The sequence below is a fragment of the Brachycentrus maculatus genome, unplaced genomic scaffold, assembly GCF_059751285.1.
Source record: "Brachycentrus maculatus isolate JH-2025_06_01 unplaced genomic scaffold, ASM5975128v1 h1tg000370l, whole genome shotgun sequence".
Lineage (NCBI taxonomy): Eukaryota > Metazoa > Arthropoda > Insecta > Trichoptera > Brachycentridae > Brachycentrus > Brachycentrus maculatus.
The window spans coordinates 3532720-3556862 of record NW_028281119.1 but is presented as its reverse complement, the minus strand read 5'-3'; the positions used below and the strand labels follow the sequence as shown (position 1 = coordinate 3556862).

Genomic DNA, 24143 nt, shown 5'->3' with positions numbered 1-24143 from the left:
AATTTATATTTACATATATATATATATATATATATATATATATATATATATATATATATATATATATATATATATATATATATATATATATATATATATATATATATATATATATATATATATATATATATATATATATATATATATATATATATATATATATATATATATATGTATAAATAAATATAAATGTGTCATTCTTTTTCATTTTGTACCGCTTTACGTTGTAGGTTGGTAATCAAATTCTTAATTTGTCTGGAGTCATTCTAAATACCGACTCATTGGTATACTAGAACCACTCTCACAAGGTTTAAAGTCAGCATATTACAACTTTTATTACGTACACATACATAAACCTGTTAAACATGTTGACAGACGATATTGGAATCAACAAAAGAACAAAGAAAATATCAAAGACTACAGACATTTTCTCATATGAAAAAAATGAAGAGAATTTTTTAATTTTTATTAGAGTTGAAAATATAATAATTAAAAAAAAATTAATATGAAAAACGCAATAAAAAGGTCTATAAAAATGTTAATGATTAAAAAAATCGTCCAAATTTATATTTACATATATATATATATATATATATATATATATATATATATATATATATATATATATATATATATATATATATATATATATATATATATATATATATATATATATATATATATTATATATATATATTTATATATATATATTTATATATATTTGTTCGTTATCCAATATTGGCCACTTCTGTGTCAGAGTTTAATATTACTTTAGTGTCAAGAAAATGACATGAGACAGTGTTGGGAAATGATGATAATAGACCGAAGTACGGAAGGCACAATGGTGTCCCATCAGTTTGAATTATAATATTATTATAGTGTCTTAATTAAAAAGAACTAGTTTATATGATAAGAGAACGAACATAGTTATTACGGCCCTATGAATAAGTTACAAATATGGGCTTATTTAATGTATACAATTTATTTTAATGTCCTTGTAATATAAACAGTTCAATTTAGCGGCATGAATAATTTTGTGACATAATTATTCCAAAAAAATAAAGTATAATTATTCTGACATCTGAAATCTTATCATTTTTTTCACTTACACACACATATTTATTTAAACTTCATGTACAGAAAAAAAAAACATATTGGTGGGCTTATTGCTTTCAAAAAATATCTTCCAACCAACCAAAAACAGACTAGTGATATTGGTCAAAACGTTAGGTACCATATATAACTCTTTGCAATCAGAGAGTACCTACTTGAACATTAAACATTAACGATAATAAAGAAAGCAAAGGAAAAAAGGGAGTTTAGGGAAGGAGGTAGAGAGAGAAACTAGAGGAGGGGATATGATGGACATGTGTGTATATAAAAGTCAAATGAAAAAAAAAAGAAATTATTCTCATTAATTTTTAAATATAATTTTCAAATAAGGTTTTCCCGAAAAGTTTTCCGGAATTTCCTATATGGCTCACAATATTTGTTATTCAAAAAAAATCCCAAATAAATGGATTTTCCTTGAGATTAATACATTTAATCAGTTATAAGAAGATGTGTTTATTATTCTGATACTTATATTATCTCACGCAAGATGATTTCTTTAAGATTTAGATAGTCAAGATCTAGATTGTATCAATTCGTTTACTATATATAAAGGAAATATTGATCCTAAACAACCAATTGTGATATTCAATCTTAGCAAAATGAAGTGCTTGTTATCAGTTTTGGTGGCAGTTTCCGCTATCGGTAATTATACAAATTTGAAAAAATATTTTAAATTCATACCAAGGATTTTATATTGACAAACATTGTATATTCCTGTCATACAATTTTAAATGGTTTTTGAAAATTTATATTTTATTTTTTTATACAATGTGTTCTTTTATAGTATATAAATTCGTGTAATTATTAATTGTAAACTTATTTTTCAGGATATGTATCGCCTCATATTTTGAAGGTTGATAGTGTCCAACCCAAATTTGACGTTGCGACGGATATTGTATTGAATTTGTATACGAGGTATGTATTATTTTTTACTTTATTTTTGATAATTAGTAGTTGCCTCAAAACATGTTATACTATTGTAGTAATATTTAATTTGTTGAGTTTGTAATTTATTGATTTACTAACGTATTTTTTTCTTTATGTCACAATTAGATTACATCAATAAAATGAGTTATAATAAAATGTTAATTTGTTTGCATAATAGCTTTTTAATAATTCATCAATTCTAGTCATTTTTATGTGACCAAATAGAGACGTATTTTTTATACGTTCATTAATCATCAAAATATTAATTATGTGATAGGTACGAGTCCAAATAAATTACTCGGTTCAAGGTAATATAATAAAAGTGGAATTATATTACGAACGACATAGAAAATTAAGTTAAACACGCACATACAACAGTTATATATTTTGTTGTGTACGAAATCCAGAAAACCCAAATTGTATTTTTTTAAACATTTGAAATCATAAAAATAAATATTTGCATTGAATAAAGTATTTGTAATGTTAAAAGATAACCATAAAATGTACGAGTATTTATAGTATAAAAATAGTTAAAATACCTACCCGTCTAAATGTATTAAAAAAACGACGATTAAATTTATAGCTTAAATACATTATTTATATTTTCATCTCCTTATTTTTTTTTGACACCTCAACATAGATAGATAAGGAAGAATATGGAAGTCTGGGCATTTACGGGGCTTACGACTGAAATGCCACGTAAATGCCCAGGCTTCCATATTATTCTTCATCTATGTTGAGATGTCAAAAAATAATATGAAAAATAACTCCTACAATTGGAGATAATCCAGATTTGTGAACAAATATTTGGACACATTCAAAATATTGGACATGTTAATCTTATTGAATGATTGACAAATGGGATAAAAAAACTTTCTGTTTTTATTTTAATGCTAATTTAATCGTATTTTTTTAAATTTATTTGTGATGTAATTAGTGATTTAATACTATTTTTCTATAAATAACAATGTACAACCTGTATTTTAAAACACAAAATTGTAACGCTTATTGATTTATCATTGAATGTCAAATGACGCACTAATGTTTGCCAAGGCTGACATTTGACGTTTCAGTGAAATTAGAATATGTAGTAGAATTCCGTATCATTAGAGTCTCGGAATAAATAGAATTTAAAAACAGGTTTTTCTCCGTCTTATTTTTCGACCTCATCATTTATATAAAAAGTATAAGAATGGAAATTTTAATTTGATAAAATTAAGCGAAATGGATCACAATTGCGGTTATTTTTGGTCGTGAAGTCGATTAACCCGTAAGGTAAAGTAACTGTTTTTTTAATAAAAGAAAAACGGTTCATTTTACCATTTAAATCATAGTTTTAAAATAATAAGTGCATTCGACGTAGAAATAAAAATATGATTAAAATGGTGCGTATTAATTGCAATTTGTTTTGTTTAGGGAAAATCCGACAGTGGCTCAGCCATTGTTGAATGGAAATACGTCAGTTCTCATGTCATCAAACTATAAGCCTATTCGCCCAACTAAGTTTTTAATTCACGGATGGAATGGAAGACCGGAATCTCCTGAATTTACAGCAGGTGAGTTTTAATAAAAACAGAAATATATAAATACATACATACATTGTTAACGTATCTCTTAGTAACTGTAGAATTGAGGGTACTCAAATTTTTAACATCATTAAAAACAGAGAGTGTTTTTTACCAAATGGTTGACTGGTTTTCGTAAGCAACTAAGAAATTTATTTACTGGAAATTCCAATGTAGCGAGAAATCCCTATATATGAATAATATATGTCAATATTCTACAAACATACGTATACACTTATAGAGGACAAACTGAACACGCGATATAGCGGGGAGATTAACTTATCAATGTATCGTAAGTGCTATCGGTCTTGCATGACTAATCTTTTATTAAGGAGAATATACAAGTACAAAAGTCCTTACACCTCTTTACACTTCTGATATCTTGATACTCTGAAAAAAATATATGTACGTTTTGGGATCATTTTTCAAAATTCGTATACGCAATTTGAGACGGGCCTAAATTGTCGTTAAAATTTATTCAGTATAATGTAATATTATCCGGCGGCAACCAATTAGATAAGAGCGTAACAAATTTGATTGACGGTATTTTATTAAGCACTTTTATGGTAAACGTATCATGTTAGAAATAAATATTAACATGTAAATCACCATTCCTTATAACGTACGAGTATGTCTAAATAATCTTACACGAATATTACCTAGATGCATTAATGTACTCATAACGTGAAAATATATTTTTTGCTAAGCTCATTAAGCCATTCATTTATTTAAATAACGATGAACAAATTTCAAATAAGTTATCACGTTATTCTTCTAACGATTAAAAAATTTAAAAGATGTAATTACATTATAAATGTAACAAATTAATATACGTAATGACGATGACCAAGTTAAAATATGTAATTATAAACCTAACCATGAGCACAATAAAATTATGTTATTATGTTCCGTACCTAACGATGAACTGATTCAAAAGATTTGTCTTTATATTTAAGCCACATAAAACCGTTTTGACAAATTAAAAACGAGCGATGACTGTTCGCAAGATAATTAAATGAGATTTGATTCAATCGTATTTTTTAATAATAACTTAATCATTTAGAATCAGTGACTTTGTAATTTTATCAATTTTATTTACATTACTAAAATCTACTTCCTCAATGATAAGAATATTTATTACAGCCCAGTATAAAAAGAAAAATATTGATTAAACTTCATAAATTAAAAACGACATTTTTTTCCATTGTTGTCGTTAGTAAGAGTAATTGAAATAAAGTTTGATAATTTATCTCCCTTTTTCAGATCTAAGCTGAAAATTATCGATTAAAAATTAAAGGAAGTAAAGATTTAGAAAATTGAATATGCAACAATTTTTGACGGTGAATTTTAAGTTTTAAGTTGATTATAGAAAATTCTGGACCGCAGAGAATGCAACAGGGCTAGAGTCCTAATAATCTGAATTTACATAATACTACCAAAAAACAAGTCAATTGGTTTTATATTCTGATTTTCAAACTTAAATTGTTTAATTTTATTTCTTGTCTAAATTTAACATTTTGTAACTTTTTTTTGGTAAGAAATAACGGTTTAAGTATTAAAAAAATATGTGTGTTTTTACAATAATTATGCATCTGTTATAAATTATTTTATATAAAACTTACGTCTAATTAATGAAGAAATAAATGAAATGATAATTTATAGCTTCCTAGCGCCTGAAAAATTACCAGTTGAATTTCATTATGTTACTTAACTTTTTATCTACCATATATGATATTTTAAACCATTTTTAAGTTTCTCAGTTCTTGTACATTTCTCAATAAATTTTGAATGTCTAGTAAATACTACAAAAAAAAAATTTTACATCTTAGATTTTTTTTCGTTAAAATTAAATTATTGTGCTGTTAATAAACTTGCGGAAATTTATCAATCAAAATCCGATTATCCGTTAGAATCCACCAGCTAAACAACCAAAAGAGTTAAAATTAATTTGCTCTGTAAACCGATTCGACTAGTAGGTATGATTCGTAGTTTAAAATTTGAAAATAAAATACCCAGAATCCAATCCGGTGATGATTTCAATCATGAAAATAAATTGAATTCGTGACAAATGGTCGAAAAACGGAAAACTTTCACCTCTCATTTTACATTAATTTACAGGAAATAATTTTTCGTATAACCTGCATGAAATGAAATTTTACAGGGGAGATAGAAAACTGTTTGTTTCGAAAAAACATATCCTGAATTCAATTAAGAGATTATTTACCTACAAAATAACAACTATGCATCTGATTATTTAATATAATATGCGTATTTTAAAATGTATCGATGTTGTCTTTCAAAAACCATAACGTTGGATAATTTTTTGTATTTTTTATAAACAAACGGGTACCGGAAAAATTCCTTGCACTCTCTGAAAACGTCATATAAAATTAAAAAAAAAACTATTGGGTATCTCGAATGGTGAAGAAATAGATAAAGATTATCGTTTAATAATTATTATCTTCTGTTTTTTAGACTAAAATTATTCGGTATTATTATCTGCTTTTAAATTTGATATAAAATTTATATAAGTGACAAGTTAAACGTTTTAATGAAATATAGCATCAATATTTCTTAGTAGAATTGTTCATGGCTTAGCATCATGATCATTAGTATTTATTATTTACAAGTTTACAAATTTTGGTTGTGTGTCTTTATTGACGTTGGCAGGTATACAGACGCCTTCATAACCCTGACCATCACAGCTGACAGACACGTGCAAAGATATTTGCGGAAAATTTTCAGTCGTTGCATTTTCCGCGTAATCATTTTTCATCAACACTCTATTACGGATTCCTTCCACAAGTTAATATTTTTTTCTTGACACAAACCTATCAGAATCCTAATAAAACGATGGACAGAAAAAAAAACAACCCTAGCTCACAACCTAGCACAAAGTCCTAACAATGATAACGTTTAAAACATTGAAAGCTGTCCCACCGCATGACCAGATCTGACACAGAAGCATCTAGGCTTCCTGACAGACTTACTCTTGCGAGACAAATTTTTATACTGAGTTGTGAAATCTATTGAAAATGTTAAACAAAATAAATTGTATCTCGATTTTCCATTAATTTACATTAAAAAGCTTTCAATATCCCTGATACTGCCAATAGCGATTGCTTTTGCCTAGAACTTTCACTCATAAATAACATGAAATTTTAGTATATTTTAACATAAAAAGTAAATCCACTCACTAGTTGGCAAAGGTTATAAAACTTGAAAAGTTGAAGTAACTTAAAACCCTGAGTAGGGTCATGATAAGCGGTGTTGCATGGCTAGATTTCAGAGTCACTTGGACGTTAGGTAATTAAAAAAAAGTAACTGCCAATCAAAATAAATAAACGTTTGAAACAACTATCATTTCCAGCATTCCTTGCCGCTGCCGACGTGAATGTCATAATGGTCGACTGGACCAAGGGAGCGATGGGGCCAGAACCGCCGGCGCTCGCCAACGCTCCATTGGTGGGAGAGTGGTTGGCAACATTCATCGACTGGCTGGCTAACTTCGGACCGGTGTTCAACGGCATTCACCTGGTCGGCATCAGTCTAGGAAGCCATGTGGTTGGATTTGCAGGAAGAAATTGTCAAAAAGGGACGGTCGAATACATCACTGGTGAGAATATATCGCTCACTCATTTCAACAGCGTCATAGAAAAAAACTTGATTTTTCAGGAGATCGTCTTTAAAGTTAAAAAATACAATGAAATGTATTGAAAATAAATATGAAGCCATTTATTGAACGTTTTACTGTGCAACAGATCTTTTTAGGTAAAACTTGATGTTTTTTCTCAATTTGATAAGTATTTTGTATATTTAAAAAAAATAATTAACCAATACCTTTTCTTAAAAAAGCAAAAACAACACTTTCTGCCCTGTGGCGGGTAAATGTTGAGTTAAAAATATGCCTCTTTCGCTGGGATATAGTACATTTTCTGGGCATTCCGAAAACATGAACAACTGAAAATTGACGATTTTTAATATATGACGTTGTTGAAAGGAGTGAGCGATATGTGAACAAGTAGTACATTAACATATTTTTCTTATTCTTATCCGCACCTAATGGTGCATAGGGCACTGCATTGTATTGACGCAGTGTTATTAAATAAATATTAGAGTATTAAATAACTTATATTTATTTTCATTCCCTCCCCTGGGAATCGCACCCGGGACATCTAGCGCGGTAGCTCAATATGGTAACCATTATATCACAGAGGCGGACAATACAATAACATGCTGTTGTATAATAATATATTTGTTTAAAATTAATATATTTTTAAGACAAAGCCTCATCGCATTTATGAAATAATAAGATTGAAATATTGTAATTTTTTTGTGTCTATCACCAGGTAGATCATATTTTCCTTAAAAGGTTTTAAAATTTTATTTCTACCTACCCAATTTATTTTTAAACATGTATCTAACTAGCCGGTCGAACAAAAGTACCAATAAAAAGTGCTTCAAAGCAAAGTAGTTTTATTTTATAAAGTTTGTGCCACAAAAATGCGTAAAATTTAAAGAAATTTCAATTTTTGTTCAGTTTGCGATCCATCAAAGACATCCTGGGAAGATAACGACGATAGAATCAACCCGGGAGATGCCAGATACGTAGAAGTGATCCATTCCAACACCGCGTCTGCAGGACTCAAAGACCCCACGGGCCATACCGACTTCTACCCGAACGGGGGCTCCTTCATGCCGGGCTGCAATGACACACTCTGCTCCCATTTGAGAGGCTTCGAGTACTTCCTGAACTCCATTGACAATCAGTTCTTCGTCGCACAACAGTGCACAGACTATGCCGAAATGGAAAGTGGCGCTTGCGCTAACCTGTCCCAACTTTATATGGGAGGAATGAGACCGAAACCCAGGTAAACCATGTTTCAAATAATTATTTAAATATTTTTTGTTAGAGTTTATACCTTCGGAAATAAGCAACAAAAAATACATTAAGTAGGTACGAGTACATAAATCAATATATTTTATAAATGGAGACATTTTCACAACATTTTTAATGGGGCTTAATACTTGTTCACAAAAACTGGATTATCTCCAATTACAGGAGTTATTTTCATATTATTTTTTGTCATCTTACTGTACTTTTTGTAATCTGAAGTTCTAGTGATTTAAGAACAAGGTTTCTAAATTGGTTCATATATATATAGAACTTCCAAGAATTTGAGTAGTGTGGTTGTCAATAATGGGTAGAATTGGTGAATGTTACCCGTGTGTAAAGTGATCACTCAATGGATCCATTTTTTTGACATCATAACATGGATGAAGAAATATGAAAGTCTGAGAATTTTCAGGGCTTACGACCGTCTTGGCCTTGGTTTAAGCTTGGGCCTAAGAGATGATCGTAAGCCCTGTAAATGCCCAGACCTCGTAACCTTCTTCATATATCGGTAGTGTAATGGCAAAGGGGTATATCTGTGAAATTCATCATTTTCTAAGTTTGTTCCACAAAACGTCTAAAATAGGGTATTCCACGATTTGGCAAAATTATGTAGCTGTAGTTGCAATACTTATTTAGTTTTATTGAGATAAGTACATATAAAAATACATAAAACAAATGTTTTTTTAATTTCACAAGTTTGTTTTTGCTCTCCTGTAAAATTTGGTCTGAGACAGATATATCCCTTTGCCTTTACACTACCGATATTTGAAGATGTCAAAAATAATGTAAATAAAAACTCCTAATTGGAGGTAATCCAGATTTGTGAACAAGTATTTTGACATAATAATAATAATGTCAATTTCTTCATTTTTATTCTGTATTATATTCTTTGTAATTTGAGTTATTCGTTTCATGAATTTTGAATTAAAGAGTATTAAAAAATATTGTTTTAACCAAGATATTTTATTGTTGTTTATCATATAAAACATTACAGTACAAGAAAAATTAAAAAAGGATAAATTACAATATAAATATAAAATATTAATGTTTGTAGGTGGTTATTTGCATTTATTTTATTTTTTTCAATTTAAATAAAATTGTAAATTTACAGTTTGAAAATATTTTTTTCTAATTATAATTTTTGTTTTGCAGGACTGGAGTATTCTACCTCGAAACCAATGCTGAGTCGCCCTATTATAAAAATTAAATAAAAATACTGGATTATTATTTACGATTTATCACTCAATTTAGTGTGCATTGTTAATAAAAAACATAAAAAGAATTTGAATAAACTATTAATTAGTAAACGTGTTTTTTTTACAACTCAAACCAAAATTACAATAAGTATAAACAAGAAAATGTGAATACACAAAAAAGACAAGAATATGTAAACATAACCTTTTTACTGTAAATTGTTATTGTATCTATTGTATGTAATGTATATTATAGTACAATCTAATTATAAAAAAAAAAATTAATAATAAAAAAAATAGTGTTTTAACATGTCAGTATTTCGGCTTAACACAGGCCATGCCTAAAGAGCCGTAATACATAAAGTAAAAAAATATATGTTTGTATGAAATAAATAAATAAATAAAAAATAAAATAAAAATGTTAAAAATATTTTAAAAACCATACGTGATGAGATAAGTTTGATGACCTGTCACTATAATTTTTAAACACTGTAACTATATTTAATAAATTTGTAGTTAGAACACTTATGAAGGTATTTTACCTAATAAAATGAAAAATATTTATTTTTTTAACATTAATTTTATTTGACGAGTGACCAAGTTTCCTACGTCAACAGACTAGTCTGATGATGTTGGTTACTATAAAAAACGGTCACCTGTTAAATGAAATAAAAGTTGGAAAAGCTATTAGTAGTTATTTTACTATACATTCTTAAGGAGTGAATCGTAATTAAATAAGAAACGTCTGGATGAAATTTGTAAAAATTATAAAAAATTGATGGGAATAATAAAATGCAATTTTATTTTTTTCTAAATCTTATTCAGATTTCGTACAAAATTTATATATCTGGTATTATTTTTTTATATATTTTTTCTACTAAATACATACAAATGATCGTATGTATGAGTTGGTGGCTTTTGCATATAAAACCTTATTTATTTTGTAAAAGAATTTCGGGAAAATATGAGTCACAAAATTTCACAATAAAATTGTGCAAAACATAATATTGCAGGGAGTAATTTGTGGAATGCTTTGAAAGTGAGGGTTGCTTGGCTTTTAGCACATCGTAATATGTAAGTTGTAATAAAATGCCGAGAGCTGAAGGAGGCTCACGAAAATACTGGGGGTGATTTCAGGAGATTCCAAAGCATTCCTCGACTATTGATACATAACTGGATACAAAGAGATAACGTTACTTTACGCAAATTGAGATTTTTTCGTTTTGAATTTTGCTTCTAAACTACACTCGACTTTACATTAGAACTGTTGATAAGAATGTTTGAACCCTATAAAAATGTATGGTGAACGATAAGCGTTCGCTGATATAGAAAATTTTATTTTTATTTCAAGTTTCTTACTTTACGGGTCGACAAGGCAAAAATGTTTTCAAATCATTCGAATAGTTCATTTTTTGTGGTGCAGTGATGAACACCTTAAGATGGTATATATGATGTCCTGGGTTCGGTTTTAACTGAAATATTAATTATGTTAAACTGAACTGTCACCATAATCATAATACTTCATTTAAAATGGTTGGATCCAAAACCGATGGATGCAAACACAAAAAAAAAATTGCATATGTCAGTTTACTTTGTGTTTCTTGGTTTTAAATAAAATGTGTTTATTAAAAACAAAGAAATCGTACAGTAAATTATTGATCTTTCTCAATTTTTTTTTCAATTTCTTTTCATCTAATATTGTCTCAAAAATTAAACCGCGTTTTGTAAAATCATGGAAACTGAATCCAAGATGGGATTTTGTCAATCAAAGAGTTATATAACAGATTTTGCGGATATTTTCACGTTATTTGATATAATTAGGATTTTGGTAAATGAAGTGTTTACATAAACTTTCCATATGTTTTTTTAGATCAACTTTCATGGCGTTAGAAAAATAAATGAACATTATATTGATTTGAATACCAAAAAAGTATTTTCTGTCGTTCTTAACAACTAACTTTAATATTGTTTATAAGACACGTGATTCGATGCACTAAATGTAATTATCAAGCCAAGTTCAGGACATTAAATACGTGCCATAATACAGTGTAATAATTACTCGTATTTACTAAGTAAATTATATTTAAAAAAAAATAGAATCATACAACTGCAAACATAAAAATATAAGTATAAAAAAATTATAAATATAACACCGTCCTTATGTTTCATCGTTTACTTTGTTTAATACAGCAAATTGAACGATGAATGATAAGGAGAGTGTTAAATTACCATACCACTAAGTTAACAATGCTTTTAATATACAAAATTAGTAGGTACCAACATTTCTTGGTGAAACTGCATTTTATAGTATAAAATAACAACAATGTAGTTTTTTCCATATAATTTTTTCAGACCAGTCTGATGGTGTCAGTTACGACGATACCCGGTTGTTGGTCAAATAAAATGTATGTGGAAAAATGTACATTTTTTTAAATTAAATATATAAATAAATACATTATGTTTACTTTATGCAACATAAATCATGCCTAATTACAAGACTTGCTATTTTATAAATCTAAGTCTAAATTGTTTTATAATATTACACCTACATGAATTGGATTCAGAATTTATTCGCGAAATATTCTCGATCTCTTCGAGGCTTTGTTTCCGATCTCGGGAATAAAATTGCTTCGTCCTTTCAAAACAGTATCTTTCAATTTAAGCCTGTCTAAAGCAACAGATTACACAGATTGGCTCACAATATAGTGGCCATTTCCGTCAACGTAACAGACAAATTTAAAATGATTTTCTCTTCACACCTTTCGGCTTATCCTAAGTCACCCTTATCCGTTCAAAGTAACAGTCGATGAACAATGATATACTATGACACACTTTCGGAGATATAATATAAGCTTAAGGAAAACTAAAAGCATCATTCCGTTTTTATAATTTTATCGTAAAATATGAAAAATCGTAACGTGCAAAACTTTTAAATGAAAAAAAAAAAAAAATGTAAAAAAGACGTTAAAAACAGGACAGTCAGTAATTGAAAAAAAATCCAATTCTTATGGTGTATAAATAAATGAAATATAAGTTCTTAATCAACATAAATGAAGAAGAATAATGAAGTCTAGGTATTTATAGAGCTGACAACCTGTCATAGGCTCACATTTTGGAAGTTATATTTATGCTTCGATTGACAGCTTCATTTACATGCTACATCTCGGCACCATCTTTTATTGATTAATTTTATTTTTAAATAATCAGATTCCAAATTTATGAAAAATGTAAAAGATTCATCCTGAATTATTTTACAAACAAGAAGGTGCTTGTAACCACACTTGAAAATATTCATCAAACGTTTATTTTGATAATTTAATTATCTAAAACGTGTTGCAAAAAATGGTCAAAATATCAGTAGATCCTAAGTAGAAACCAAATTAGTATTTATGAACAAAGATTAAGACATACTCAAAATTATGTAATTTGATACTATTTAACGTAGGTAGAGCGATTTGCATTTGAAAACAGGAAAATAAATGCAGTCAAATTGAAAAACCCCAACTCAGAGTGCACGACACTAACAACGAGTTCAGATTAATGCAAGATTCAAAAGTGCATTTTTAATACATTACTATGAAAAATATTACTATTTATGAATACATGGCATAACAATTTAAGTTGTATTAAGTTATTTTTCGGCTTCTGGTCGTGAGATTCATACATAAGTTATATATCAAATAGTACAGTTATTAATATTAAAGACCGTTAATCACCGTATTGTATTTGCATTTTAACAAATGTCACAATAGATTATAGGAAGGAGTAGAATATACCAATTAAATTTTAATTTAAAGAATTAAATTGCAAATTTTTAATTAAAAAAAGTAGTTACCACGAAGTGACAGCCAAATCAACGAATGAAATGATTACTCCTTACCTGAAACAACAAAAAAATAATGTTATATTACATGTCAATAACTTGACAAATAAAAATAACAAACATGACTACAAAAGACAGTTAAACTAAATCAAAAAGGCAAAACCAATTTGCTACCTAAAACTACTGTTTGACATATCGCTCATACCTTTAACAACGTCATATATCAAAAATCGTCAATTTTCAGTGATGCATGTTTTTAGAATGCCCATAAAATGTACAATATCCCAGCAAAAGTAGCATATTTTTAACTTAATATTACCCGATACAGGGCAGAAAGTTTTGTTTTTGCATTTTGAAGAACAGGTATTAATTAATTATTTTTTCAAATAAAAATTTTTAAATGTAGAAGAAACATGTTTTAAACAGGTTTTACCTAAAAAGATCTGTTGCGTAGTGAAAAGTTCAAAAGTGGCTTGATATGTATTTTTATTGCATTTTATTATATTTTTAAAGTTTAAAAACTCTCTTGAAAAATCAAGTTTTTTTTTATATTTGACGTTGTTGAAAGGAGTGAGCGATATAAAATAATGCCTTTTAAAATATTAACGATGTTGATTTTTATAAATATCTTCCCTTTAGAATATTTGATAACCGGATGACAACAGCTGACGTGTCCGTTTTCCAAAACTGTCCGAAAGTTTTTAACAAATTCCAAATGACGAACTCAATTAAAGTTTCCAGCATAAAAATATCTACTCTGTATCTTACAAACATTTTTGCCTAAGGGTATACAAAATTCAAAACGGATTTATAATTTATTTTCTTGGATCGTAAAACTTAAAAATACTTTAAATAATTTAAGTACCTAGAAGAACCTGACGTACCTGACGTTTCATTTCACAATGATTTTAAAGGAATGAAAATGTTAAAAATCCATGAAATAACAATACAATTGAAAGCATTGAAAATACTATTGCGACAGCACTGTCAAAAAGCATACTTTCCGCCATGAGGAATGTTTAGTATTGAGTGTTTTGCATTTATTCAATAGATGGCGCGGCATTGACGTAAATAAAAACCGTTAAAAAACACGTATTAACCCGTCACAAGTAAAAACACATATCACAGTTATATACAAAAAAAACATCGGTGTATTTGAATGCAACTTTGAGTCAAAATTTCAAAGTGATCGGTGAAGTGAACAAAGTAATATGGGTTTTTATTAATAAAAACTTTTGCATCTTATAACTATAATACTTTTATGTACTCATAGGCAATCGATTAGGTACCTGGTACATGTAAAAAACAGTTTTATGTAAATTGTTAATATATATTTTTTTAAATCGTTTTATTTACCGGTTGAGAACCCGTTCAATCCCATTCATAATCTGTAAATCTCAATTTCGCAGCATTTCAATGAATTGTAAATAATATATAGCACCGAGCCACATCAATACTTGTTTCCGACTTGATTAAAATATTTATTTGAATGATGAGCGAAATTGAAAATATTTCCCCTCGAAATCGCGGAGTGTCATTGAAAGGGGATCTCGTTAGGTTTTAATCCAAAAACATAATTATCACGAACATAATATAAAATCTCGTTAGCGATACTGCTATTGCCGGCGTTAGGGCGCTTACAACCCTTTAGAGCACACCTGCCGCGAAACTGCGGAACGTGAATTCGAATCGGGCTTCGGGAACATCCTCCTTTATTACGTGTGTACTTTTATCTGGAAAAATTATGCAAGGTTACACGTGTTCCCAAACTGTTTGCGGCACTATGAATTATTCTGCATAATGATCCCGGCGAGCGTTCCGGGACCGTGATTCCTGTTTATGTGACGTCATAATGCCGTTAACCGACCGCGTTCTTCGGGAGTGATTACTCCATTTTCGTGTACTTCCTCCAGAGCGAGGGCATTAAGGGCGGCAGGTTGCGATTCGGGAGGCGCACAATGTGCGCACATTTGAGAATTGATGAAATTTTAATACATTCGAAAAATTGGCGTTATTATAAGTTGTTCCTTCACAAATGGCAACATAAAATATATTATTTTAAATTCACCATTACCAAGTTATAATCTGAATATAGAGGGGGTTTAGGGTCACATATTAAAAATAAAATTAAATAAAAAATAACTAGTATATTGTTACATACATATGTCCGCCTCCGTAAGGCAATGGTCAGCACGTTTGGCTACCGTTCTGGAAGTCCCAGGTTCGATTCCCAGGGGGGTCTTATAAATATAAGTGATTTTTTCTATTTTTATTAGGTAGGCAGAGAGAAAAGAGCACCACACCACTCTGTCCTTGCAAACATTCTTCGCCTCTTCCACGTTCATGCATCTTCTCATACATACCCGCTGACTCCTAACCTGACCACTTTCAAGTATTTGGCATACCTGAACGTGCCATGTTTTTCTCGGTCTTCCTCTGCTTCTTTTCCCAATAACATTCGCCTCATAAATTTGTTTTACCGTTCTTTCCTCACTCATTCGTTCTACATGTCCAAACCATCTCAACACAAACCTTTTTTTTTAACAAAAAGGAAAAGTCTGAAATATGAGTATCTTGCTTTAAACATTAACTGTCCATTTTTTATATCTGCATCGGCTTTTAAGAGAACGACCATTCTTAGCTGTGTTTAAATTTAAACTCATTCCCTTCGTTAGGATCACCTGTCGCATTAGTAGCACGTGGTCTAGCGCCGTAATGCCGTGACGCCGTAACGCCGTAACGCCGTTACCCGCCTAGCCGCCGTTAGCCGTAGCGGGTAGGCCCCGTTAGCGTGGCCGTTATACACTGCCATCACGGCTAATAAATATTCAGGCTTTCGTTGGTTGCCAGCTAATGTGAGGTTATTTTCATTATCTTGTTGTGCTCATGACAATCTGCCCGCTGGCGACGATAATAATTTTCAGACAAATGTTTTCGTTTAACATTTTGTTTGAACAAAGGACTTAAATTTTTAACAGGATTTTGAATTACCCGCTTCTAGAAATTTAGTAAACTGTGTACATACCCTTCTTCGTAGAACATTTCCCATTATTTTTATTATTGAGATCCCGGAAAATAGGTCATCCTATCCACATACTTAAATAATAATGATATTTGTATGTTGATTATGTCTAAATCTCTTTTCATAAATTGGTTCTGAAGTTACTTTTTGGTAAAATCTATGCATTTTTACGTTTTACTTCGTAAATTCCACTATTTTTAAAAATCTGTTGATACGTGTTTTGATTCATTAAGCATTTGTTTCGTGTGTGAAAATGATGTGGAATGCATCGAAAAACGTGTAACAATAGATTTTAAGAAATGGCAGTATACACTTTGTAAAACAAAAATAAACGTTCCCCAGTAATATAATTGATAAATGTTTAATATGTTACTAAAAAAATCCCTCTCTAAGCACAATAGCTCAATCTCCTTTTTGGAGAAGCTAAGCTGAACTATGATTATAAGATTGTATTAAGTAGACATGTGTAAAAATTGTATTTAAAAAAATATAACTACATTAAATAAATTTAAAAAAAAACTTAAATTCTAAATCTCTTCACAAATTTTGTGTTATACCTACTGTAAGGGGTATTTTAAGTAAGTTATTATTATTTTTTTTAAGTGAGTTATTATTATGTTCAATTATTATTTTTATTACGTTTCTTATATTTTTTGCCAAGTAAAATCATAAATCTTTTATGTTATTATTATCATTATAGTAAACACTAAACATTACTTGTTCTTATGATTTTTATGTACTGATTGAAACACATGTCAAATTAAAGTACACTTCATTTTAATAGTTGATCAATCATTGTTTGATAAACTTGCAAAAAAAAATACTAAGGGAGGATAAACTTCAATTTACAAGTGCTCGCATTTGGATATGAAACGTTTCATTGTTACTCGGTTCATTTTCCTAACATTCGCTTCATTTATCCACCCTTAACGAGAGCTAGTTAAGGTTTCAGCGAAGCTCGACCGCCGTCCATTTATCAATTGTCGATTTCTCTAGAACCCTCAAACCACCGAACTGGAACAAAAAAGGGTTGAAATGTCTCTAGTTTAGAAAAACACCAAACAACTTTTGCGATACTCCGAATGATAATAAATGTTAGGACGCCAGTGCAAGGAATATTTGTTCTAAAAACAGCTCTTGGCTCTATTAAGTGGGGGGATGCTGACAGTGCAATAAAAGGGGAGTGGAAATCAGTATTCAGGAAACCGCCAGGAAAACATTTTCCTCTCACAATCTTTATGTAGGGCACTACACAAACTGCTTCCCATATTCAAAAAGGTGTTTATTTTTAATTAATCTTTCAAAACGCTCACTGAATATCACAGTAGATAATGATTTTACTATGTCGCTGTAAATTAATTATTCTACATAGTTATTTTTTGTTTTTATTTATAATTATGCATAAAAAACAATTGAAATATTGCAATAATCTCCCTACAGACATAAAAAATAGACGGTAGGTATCATAATTAAAAGCATTGATTTATTTGTGGTATGGTAATGTAACACTCTCCTTATCGTTTATCGTCCACTTTGTGTAATACCACCTTCAATAAACTAATTTGTGACTACTGGTTTCGGAAAATTCCATCATCAAGTTATTAAAATAAAATTGTTACGGTATGATATTTATGCATAATTTGATTTTTGTACTAATGTCAAAAAAAAACATTGAGTGTAAGTCCCTCTCTGAGCACAAGTTTTTTTTGGAGAGGTACAGTTTTACCAGTATAAGATAAGAAGAATTGTCTGGTAAATGAATTAAATTCTAATGTTTTTTAAAATTATTAGTTAAGTGTGATTAGCTACAATGCACGATTTCCTGGGTTCGATTTTCTAGTGGTCCAAAATAATATTTTGTTTTAAATACTTGTGGGAAACTAACCTATGACTCAGGTTGATTTATTGGCCAAGAAAAAACAAAGCACTTTTGAATTGAATTTAATGTAATTTTGAAGCAATGAAAATACTAACCATCTTTGAAATAATGGAAATGCTAAGAGACAGAACTTGTCAAGAATTACGCTGTCTGCCATTAACAATGAAAAGTAAAACGTATGTTGTTGTTAAGTGCAACAGTTGGCGTTGCCATTGCACATGCCACTAAATACAACGAAAAAAAAAACACGTTATTACCGATCACGCGCGCATTTTAACAGAAAATTGTGTCAAAATTTCAAGGTGAATCACTTCAGGAGTTTTAAAAAATGAATAATTTACATTTTTAAGATTTATTTAAAAAATGTATTCAAGATTAATTAAAATATAAATTTATTTAAATATTACATTCACTAGTTTAAACATTTAACACATATTTAAGCACTCGCGTAATTAAGTGCAATATTTTGCCAAAATATCAATGAAGTCAGTGAGTTCTTTCTCGAGATTCAAGATTTTTAACATCTCATACTGGAACATGACGATCAGATTTGACACTCGTTTTTTTTCTAGGAAAAGCCTTTTGTGCTTCTGTTACTCCGTGTGGAAAAAAGTAGGAAAAGGAAAGCATATTTTAGATGACACCTTCATGTCTTCATGAAACCATTTTACAAGGTCTTAATATAACCGATGATTACATCTCTAGGATAGATATTCCCAGCATCCAATATATATTTTTTTCAATGAAAATCCTTTTGTGCTTTTGTTACTGCGTGCGGTTAAAAGTGGAAAAAATAAAGCATATTTTCGATGACACCTTCATGTCTTTATAAAACAATTTTACGAAGAGTTAATATAACCAATGATTACATCTCCAGGGCAGATATTCCCAGCATCCAGTATATTTTTTTTCAATGAAAATCCATTTGTGCTTCAGTAACTGCATGCAGTTGAAAGTGGAAAAAATAAAGCATATTTTCGATGACACCTTCATGTCTTTATAAAACCATTTTACGAGGAGTTAATATAACCAATGATTACATCTCTAAGGATAGATATTCCCAGCATCCCGTTTCCAGTCTCTGGCTCCCGGAGCAGTCCATTGTTGCCGGGAATTCTCGCTCCTGGGAAATATTTACGGGTACGTCACCGTGAGCTGCATAACCCAGAAGTAATAAACACTAATGGCGCATACCTCAAGCGCAATCGCCGGCTAACTTAGCGCAATCCATCATCTCACAATGGCGACTTGTCCGGGCCGGGAATCACTGCGATATCCATAATGGCGCTCTAGGTTAGCTTAATTCGATAAATTTCAACAGTGAATTTGCGGCTAGGTGTGAATGCTGCTAATTATTTACAAACCTAGATTCAATTCAGTAAATCGAGGAAGGTATTAATCTAACCTGTATTAACATAAAATATGGATATACGAGTGTAAATACTCGCAGTATTAAGTTATACCATATTATTTTCAGTCATCTCATCAAAGATGAAGAAGAATATGGAAGTCTGGGCATTTACGGGGCTAACGACTGTCATAGGATGGTTTAAGTGATCACTGTACACACGTGTAACATTCACCAATTCTACCCATTATTGACAACCACACTACTCAAATTCTCATGTGAGCTCATTTATGTATATACTGTGTCATAACATCAATGATACATTTAATAGTTTCAAATATGTGAGTTGTTTGGTTGTCAATCATGAGTAAAATGGTGAATGTTGCACGTGTGTAAATCACGAAATCAGTCCATGACACGTCATAAGCCAGAATAAAAAATTAAATACCTAGACTTCAATATGTTTCGTCATGTATGTTTATGTCAAAATAAAATAAGTGTTTGATTGACTTTAATCGGACATATAAAAAAAAATAATGATTTATGTTTTAATTTTTAAATCAAACACAAATTTTTTGAGCCAACTTAGTTATATTTTATTAAAAAAAAACACATAAAAATTATTATTATGACAATTGTTTCGCCTAGTTATGGCAGTTTGAAAATGCCATAACTAGGTGAAACAATTGTCACAATATTAATTATCTGTTTTTTTTAAAAATAAAATACAACTTAGTAGACTCAAAAAACCTGTATTTGATTTAAAAAATAATACATTAATTAAAATGGAGTTCTAAAAATTAAACGCCAAATCAATAAATAAATAATAATCATTGTTGATATAAGTTAAGCTTTGTGACCGAGGTCACCCTAAAAAAGTTAGATTTTTTGTATTATTTTAGTGATAGAGGCAAATCCTTTCCCCACTGCCTTCTTCGCAACAATATACACTCAGACCCACCATCGAAGCGGAAGTGTTTCAACACTTTCAAAATTTAAAATGCTGTCGTTTAAAATTCGTGAGCGGTTTACTTTCGTTATGGACGTTAATTTTTAATGACATTGTCATTTTAGAACCCCTTGTCAATTCGTATTATCCGAGAGTAAAATATCGATTATGGAAAAAAGAGTACCATATTTTTTTTCACAAAATGAAGTAAAATTTAAGTTATCTTCTCTTCACACTTAAAATATTTACATACTTTGATAGATGCCTTGCTATAACACCATATCTGCATGATCGGTTTAACGTATACGTACTACCATATCGCTCACTCTTTTCAAGAACGTCATAAATCAAAATACATGATTTTTCAGGAAAATGTTTTTAAAGTTAAAAAATATAATACAATGCATTAAAAATAAATATCAAGCCACTTACTAAACTTTTAACTGTGCATCAGAACTTATTAGGTAAAACCTGAAGGTTTTTTTCTCCATTTGAAAAATATTTAGTATATTTAAAAAAATTATTATACAATACCTTTTCTTCAAAATGCAAAAACAACACTTTCTGCCCTGTAGCGGGTAAATATTAAGTTGTTAAAAATTTGCCTCTTTTGCTGGAATATAGCACATTTTCTGGGCATTCCGAAAACATGCACACCTAAAAATTGACGATTTTTTATTTATGACGTTCTTGAAAGGAGTGAGCGATATGTTTTACGTGATGATGCCGATCGTGATGTCGTTTTAAAATATATACGGAGCATATACGGGCTAGAATGATCAGCCGTAAATATTTCTTAGATAAGAAGTACTTGTGACGTTAAGATAAAACAATGTTTTAAGCAAGTTTCCAGTGTACAAATACATAAACACACCACTTAACACTGTAATAATCAGTTATTGTAATATAAATGTACAATAATGCGGCAAGGTGGTCTTATCGTCAACTTTATGTTATAGGGGTTTTCCAAGTGTTATCAGTTTAGTTCTACAACTTAAACAAAAAGTTTAGAACTCTCTGTATTCATAGTTGTTAGAAACAATGGAGTAGTGTCCGTCTATATTCATTGAATACTGATTGAAATGAGATTTTGTATTTGAATCCCAAAAGTTGTTATTTAACTAATTTTATGCTTTATTCGATATATTATTGCTTTGTTATGAATGCTCTCCATCTAGATTAATATATTAGGTTATAAATTAATATATTAGGTACTGAAACTACATGAGTATAACGATTCTAACCTTCAATTAATTTAAAATACTTATTTCAATTTGTAACTTTAATATTTTTTAAATAAAATTTATAAAATGTGAAATTGAATATTGTGATAAAAAGCTATTAATTGCACGATAAAAAAAACATATGATATACGAATCAATAAATAAAATAGAAAAAGGTGATAGAAGATCACCTTTCTAACAATTGATCCTCAAAAAGGCTCAAAACTTTTTTTAGTGTTTAGTAATCATTTTTTTAAATTTTTTTTTTTAAACGTGCTTCAAGTCATCCCAATTGAGAAATAAACTAAACACTAATTTTGAATTTTTTATCTTCTCTAAAGTTTGTTCTTAATGTGCAATTTTATGAGCGACTTTATGAAACTTTTAAGTTGACTTTTCTCAATAGAAAGGCTGCCGACCTCTGTTAGAGATGAAGTATAACAGTATAAAGCTTAAATACTAAACTTCAGTTGGTATGACTCAAAAATGAAAAAAAAACACGACTTATTCTGAATAATTTTCACCCATGTTGACATAGAAAAAGCTCTATACTACAAATTCTCAACTCTACCACTGTCAGCCAAAATTTCACATTTATTTAAATTGCAACTGACAAATGAAAGGAATCGAACTGTAGTGCATAAATACATCTTTAAAAAAATCAACATGAAAGTTTAATGATGGTTAAAATGGTGAAAGTTATGCAAGTGTAAAGTGATTACTTATACCAGCCAAATGCTTGGTAGTAAGCCCTGGGATGCTCAGACATTCATATTCCTGACTGAAAAAATGAATATTTGTTTTAAGTTGAAACATCCGTAATATATTAAATATAAATTATGTCTGTCATATTATTTTGAGTGAGAGTATTTTATTACAAAATTCAAAGAAAAGCTAACGTTTGAATTTCATTATACAGCCTACCTAACGTATTAAGACTATTCATGAAAATATTTTACGAACCAGACATATTATAAATCTTAGTATTATTTACAAAGTTATTTGATGTTATGCTTATTTTGTTATAAATTTTACTGACGCGAAATTAAACTATTTAACATCGAACATAAGGAGGCTAAGTGTCAAATTAAATTTGATTAATATATAAGTTATTTAATCAAGTTTTCTTTCAAATGTATTTTGAATAAGTTTTTTTCTTCATTTTGTTAAATAAATGTGAATAATGTTTGTCATTTTTGTTCAGTGTCCAAAGTAACAAAGAATAGAGAAAATCAGACACCCAGAGACTTAAATTTTTCGAACAATAAAGGACGAAAAAGGGCGGAATGAATAGAGTTCATTTCGAAGCAAATTACTGATGGCCAATAAATAAGCCTCAGGAATCGACACAAAAGATTTGATACATTGTTGCGGCTGTGTATACAGCGATGACGCAACAAAGGAATTTAATCACGACTGCGTAATAAATCAAACCAGTCAAGTGGCCTGTAGTTTCTAGGTGTTGTCTAAGGGATAATTGCTCGCTACAAGGGTTGGAGGTTACTGGCCGGGAAATGCCTTCTATCATCAATGGATGTATGTACTTAATTATCTTTAGCCAATAATGCCGCATCATCTTAACAAACATAACACGTTATAGCGCAGAAGGCCCAGATTTATTTATCTATTTGGTTCATTTATCATAGTCACGATTTGAGCGCCCGGAATGGTTAAATATTGGACGTGCTTGATAACCCGGCGCTATGCTTGATACGGATACTGGTCAGGCGAGGCTTGTTCCGTACCCTTTCATCAATATTAGTAAAAACAGAAGCTCATTCTAAATGTCACTTAAATTTTAAACTTATCAATCAATCAACATTATTAAAATAAATTTTGTGTTCAGCCTAAGCTATTAATTAAAATATTTTGAAAGCGGAAAACTTACGTCAAAACTTTATATATATATATATATATATATATATATATATATATATATATATATATATATATATATATATATATATATATATATATATATATATATATATATATATATATATATATATATATATATATATATATATATATATATATATATATATATATATATATATATATATATATATATATATATATATATATATATATATATATATATATATATATATATATATATATATATATATATATATATATATATATATATATATATATATATATATATATATATATATATATATATATATATATATATATATATA

At 29.3% G+C, this 24143-nt stretch overlaps 2 protein-coding genes across 2 annotated transcripts in view; one reads left to right on the top strand and one right to left on the bottom strand.

The window, feature by feature from the left end:
- Positions 1–24143, bottom strand: part of LOC148303418 (protein O-mannosyl-transferase Tmtc3-like) — a gene marked incomplete at its 3' end in the record, with an annotated part of 180195 nt that overhangs the window by 48011 nt on the left and 108041 nt on the right. The gene's annotated exons all lie outside the window — the stretch shown is intronic.
- On the top strand, positions 1713–9765 carry LOC148303419 (inactive pancreatic lipase-related protein 1-like). The gene is made up of 6 exons (XM_088270053.1): positions 1713–1755; positions 1941–2028; positions 3457–3596; positions 6976–7221; positions 8146–8476; positions 9655–9765. Exons 1-6 carry the CDS (start codon positions 1713–1715, stop codon positions 9707–9709), a joined length of 903 nt encoding a protein of 300 aa, XP_088126179.1. The 3' UTR covers positions 9710–9765.

Coding starts and splice junctions, on each gene's coding strand:
- LOC148303419 (XM_088270053.1), top strand. CDS start 1,713: ATGAAGTGCTTGTTATCAGTTTTGGTGGCAGTTTCCGCTATCG. Junction 2,029..3,456: donor GTATTGAATTTGTATACGAG/GTATGTATTATT, acceptor TGTTTTGTTTAG/GGAAAATCCGACAGTGGCTC. Junction 3,597..6,975: donor ATCTCCTGAATTTACAGCAG/GTGAGTTTTAAT, acceptor TATCATTTCCAG/CATTCCTTGCCGCTGCCGAC.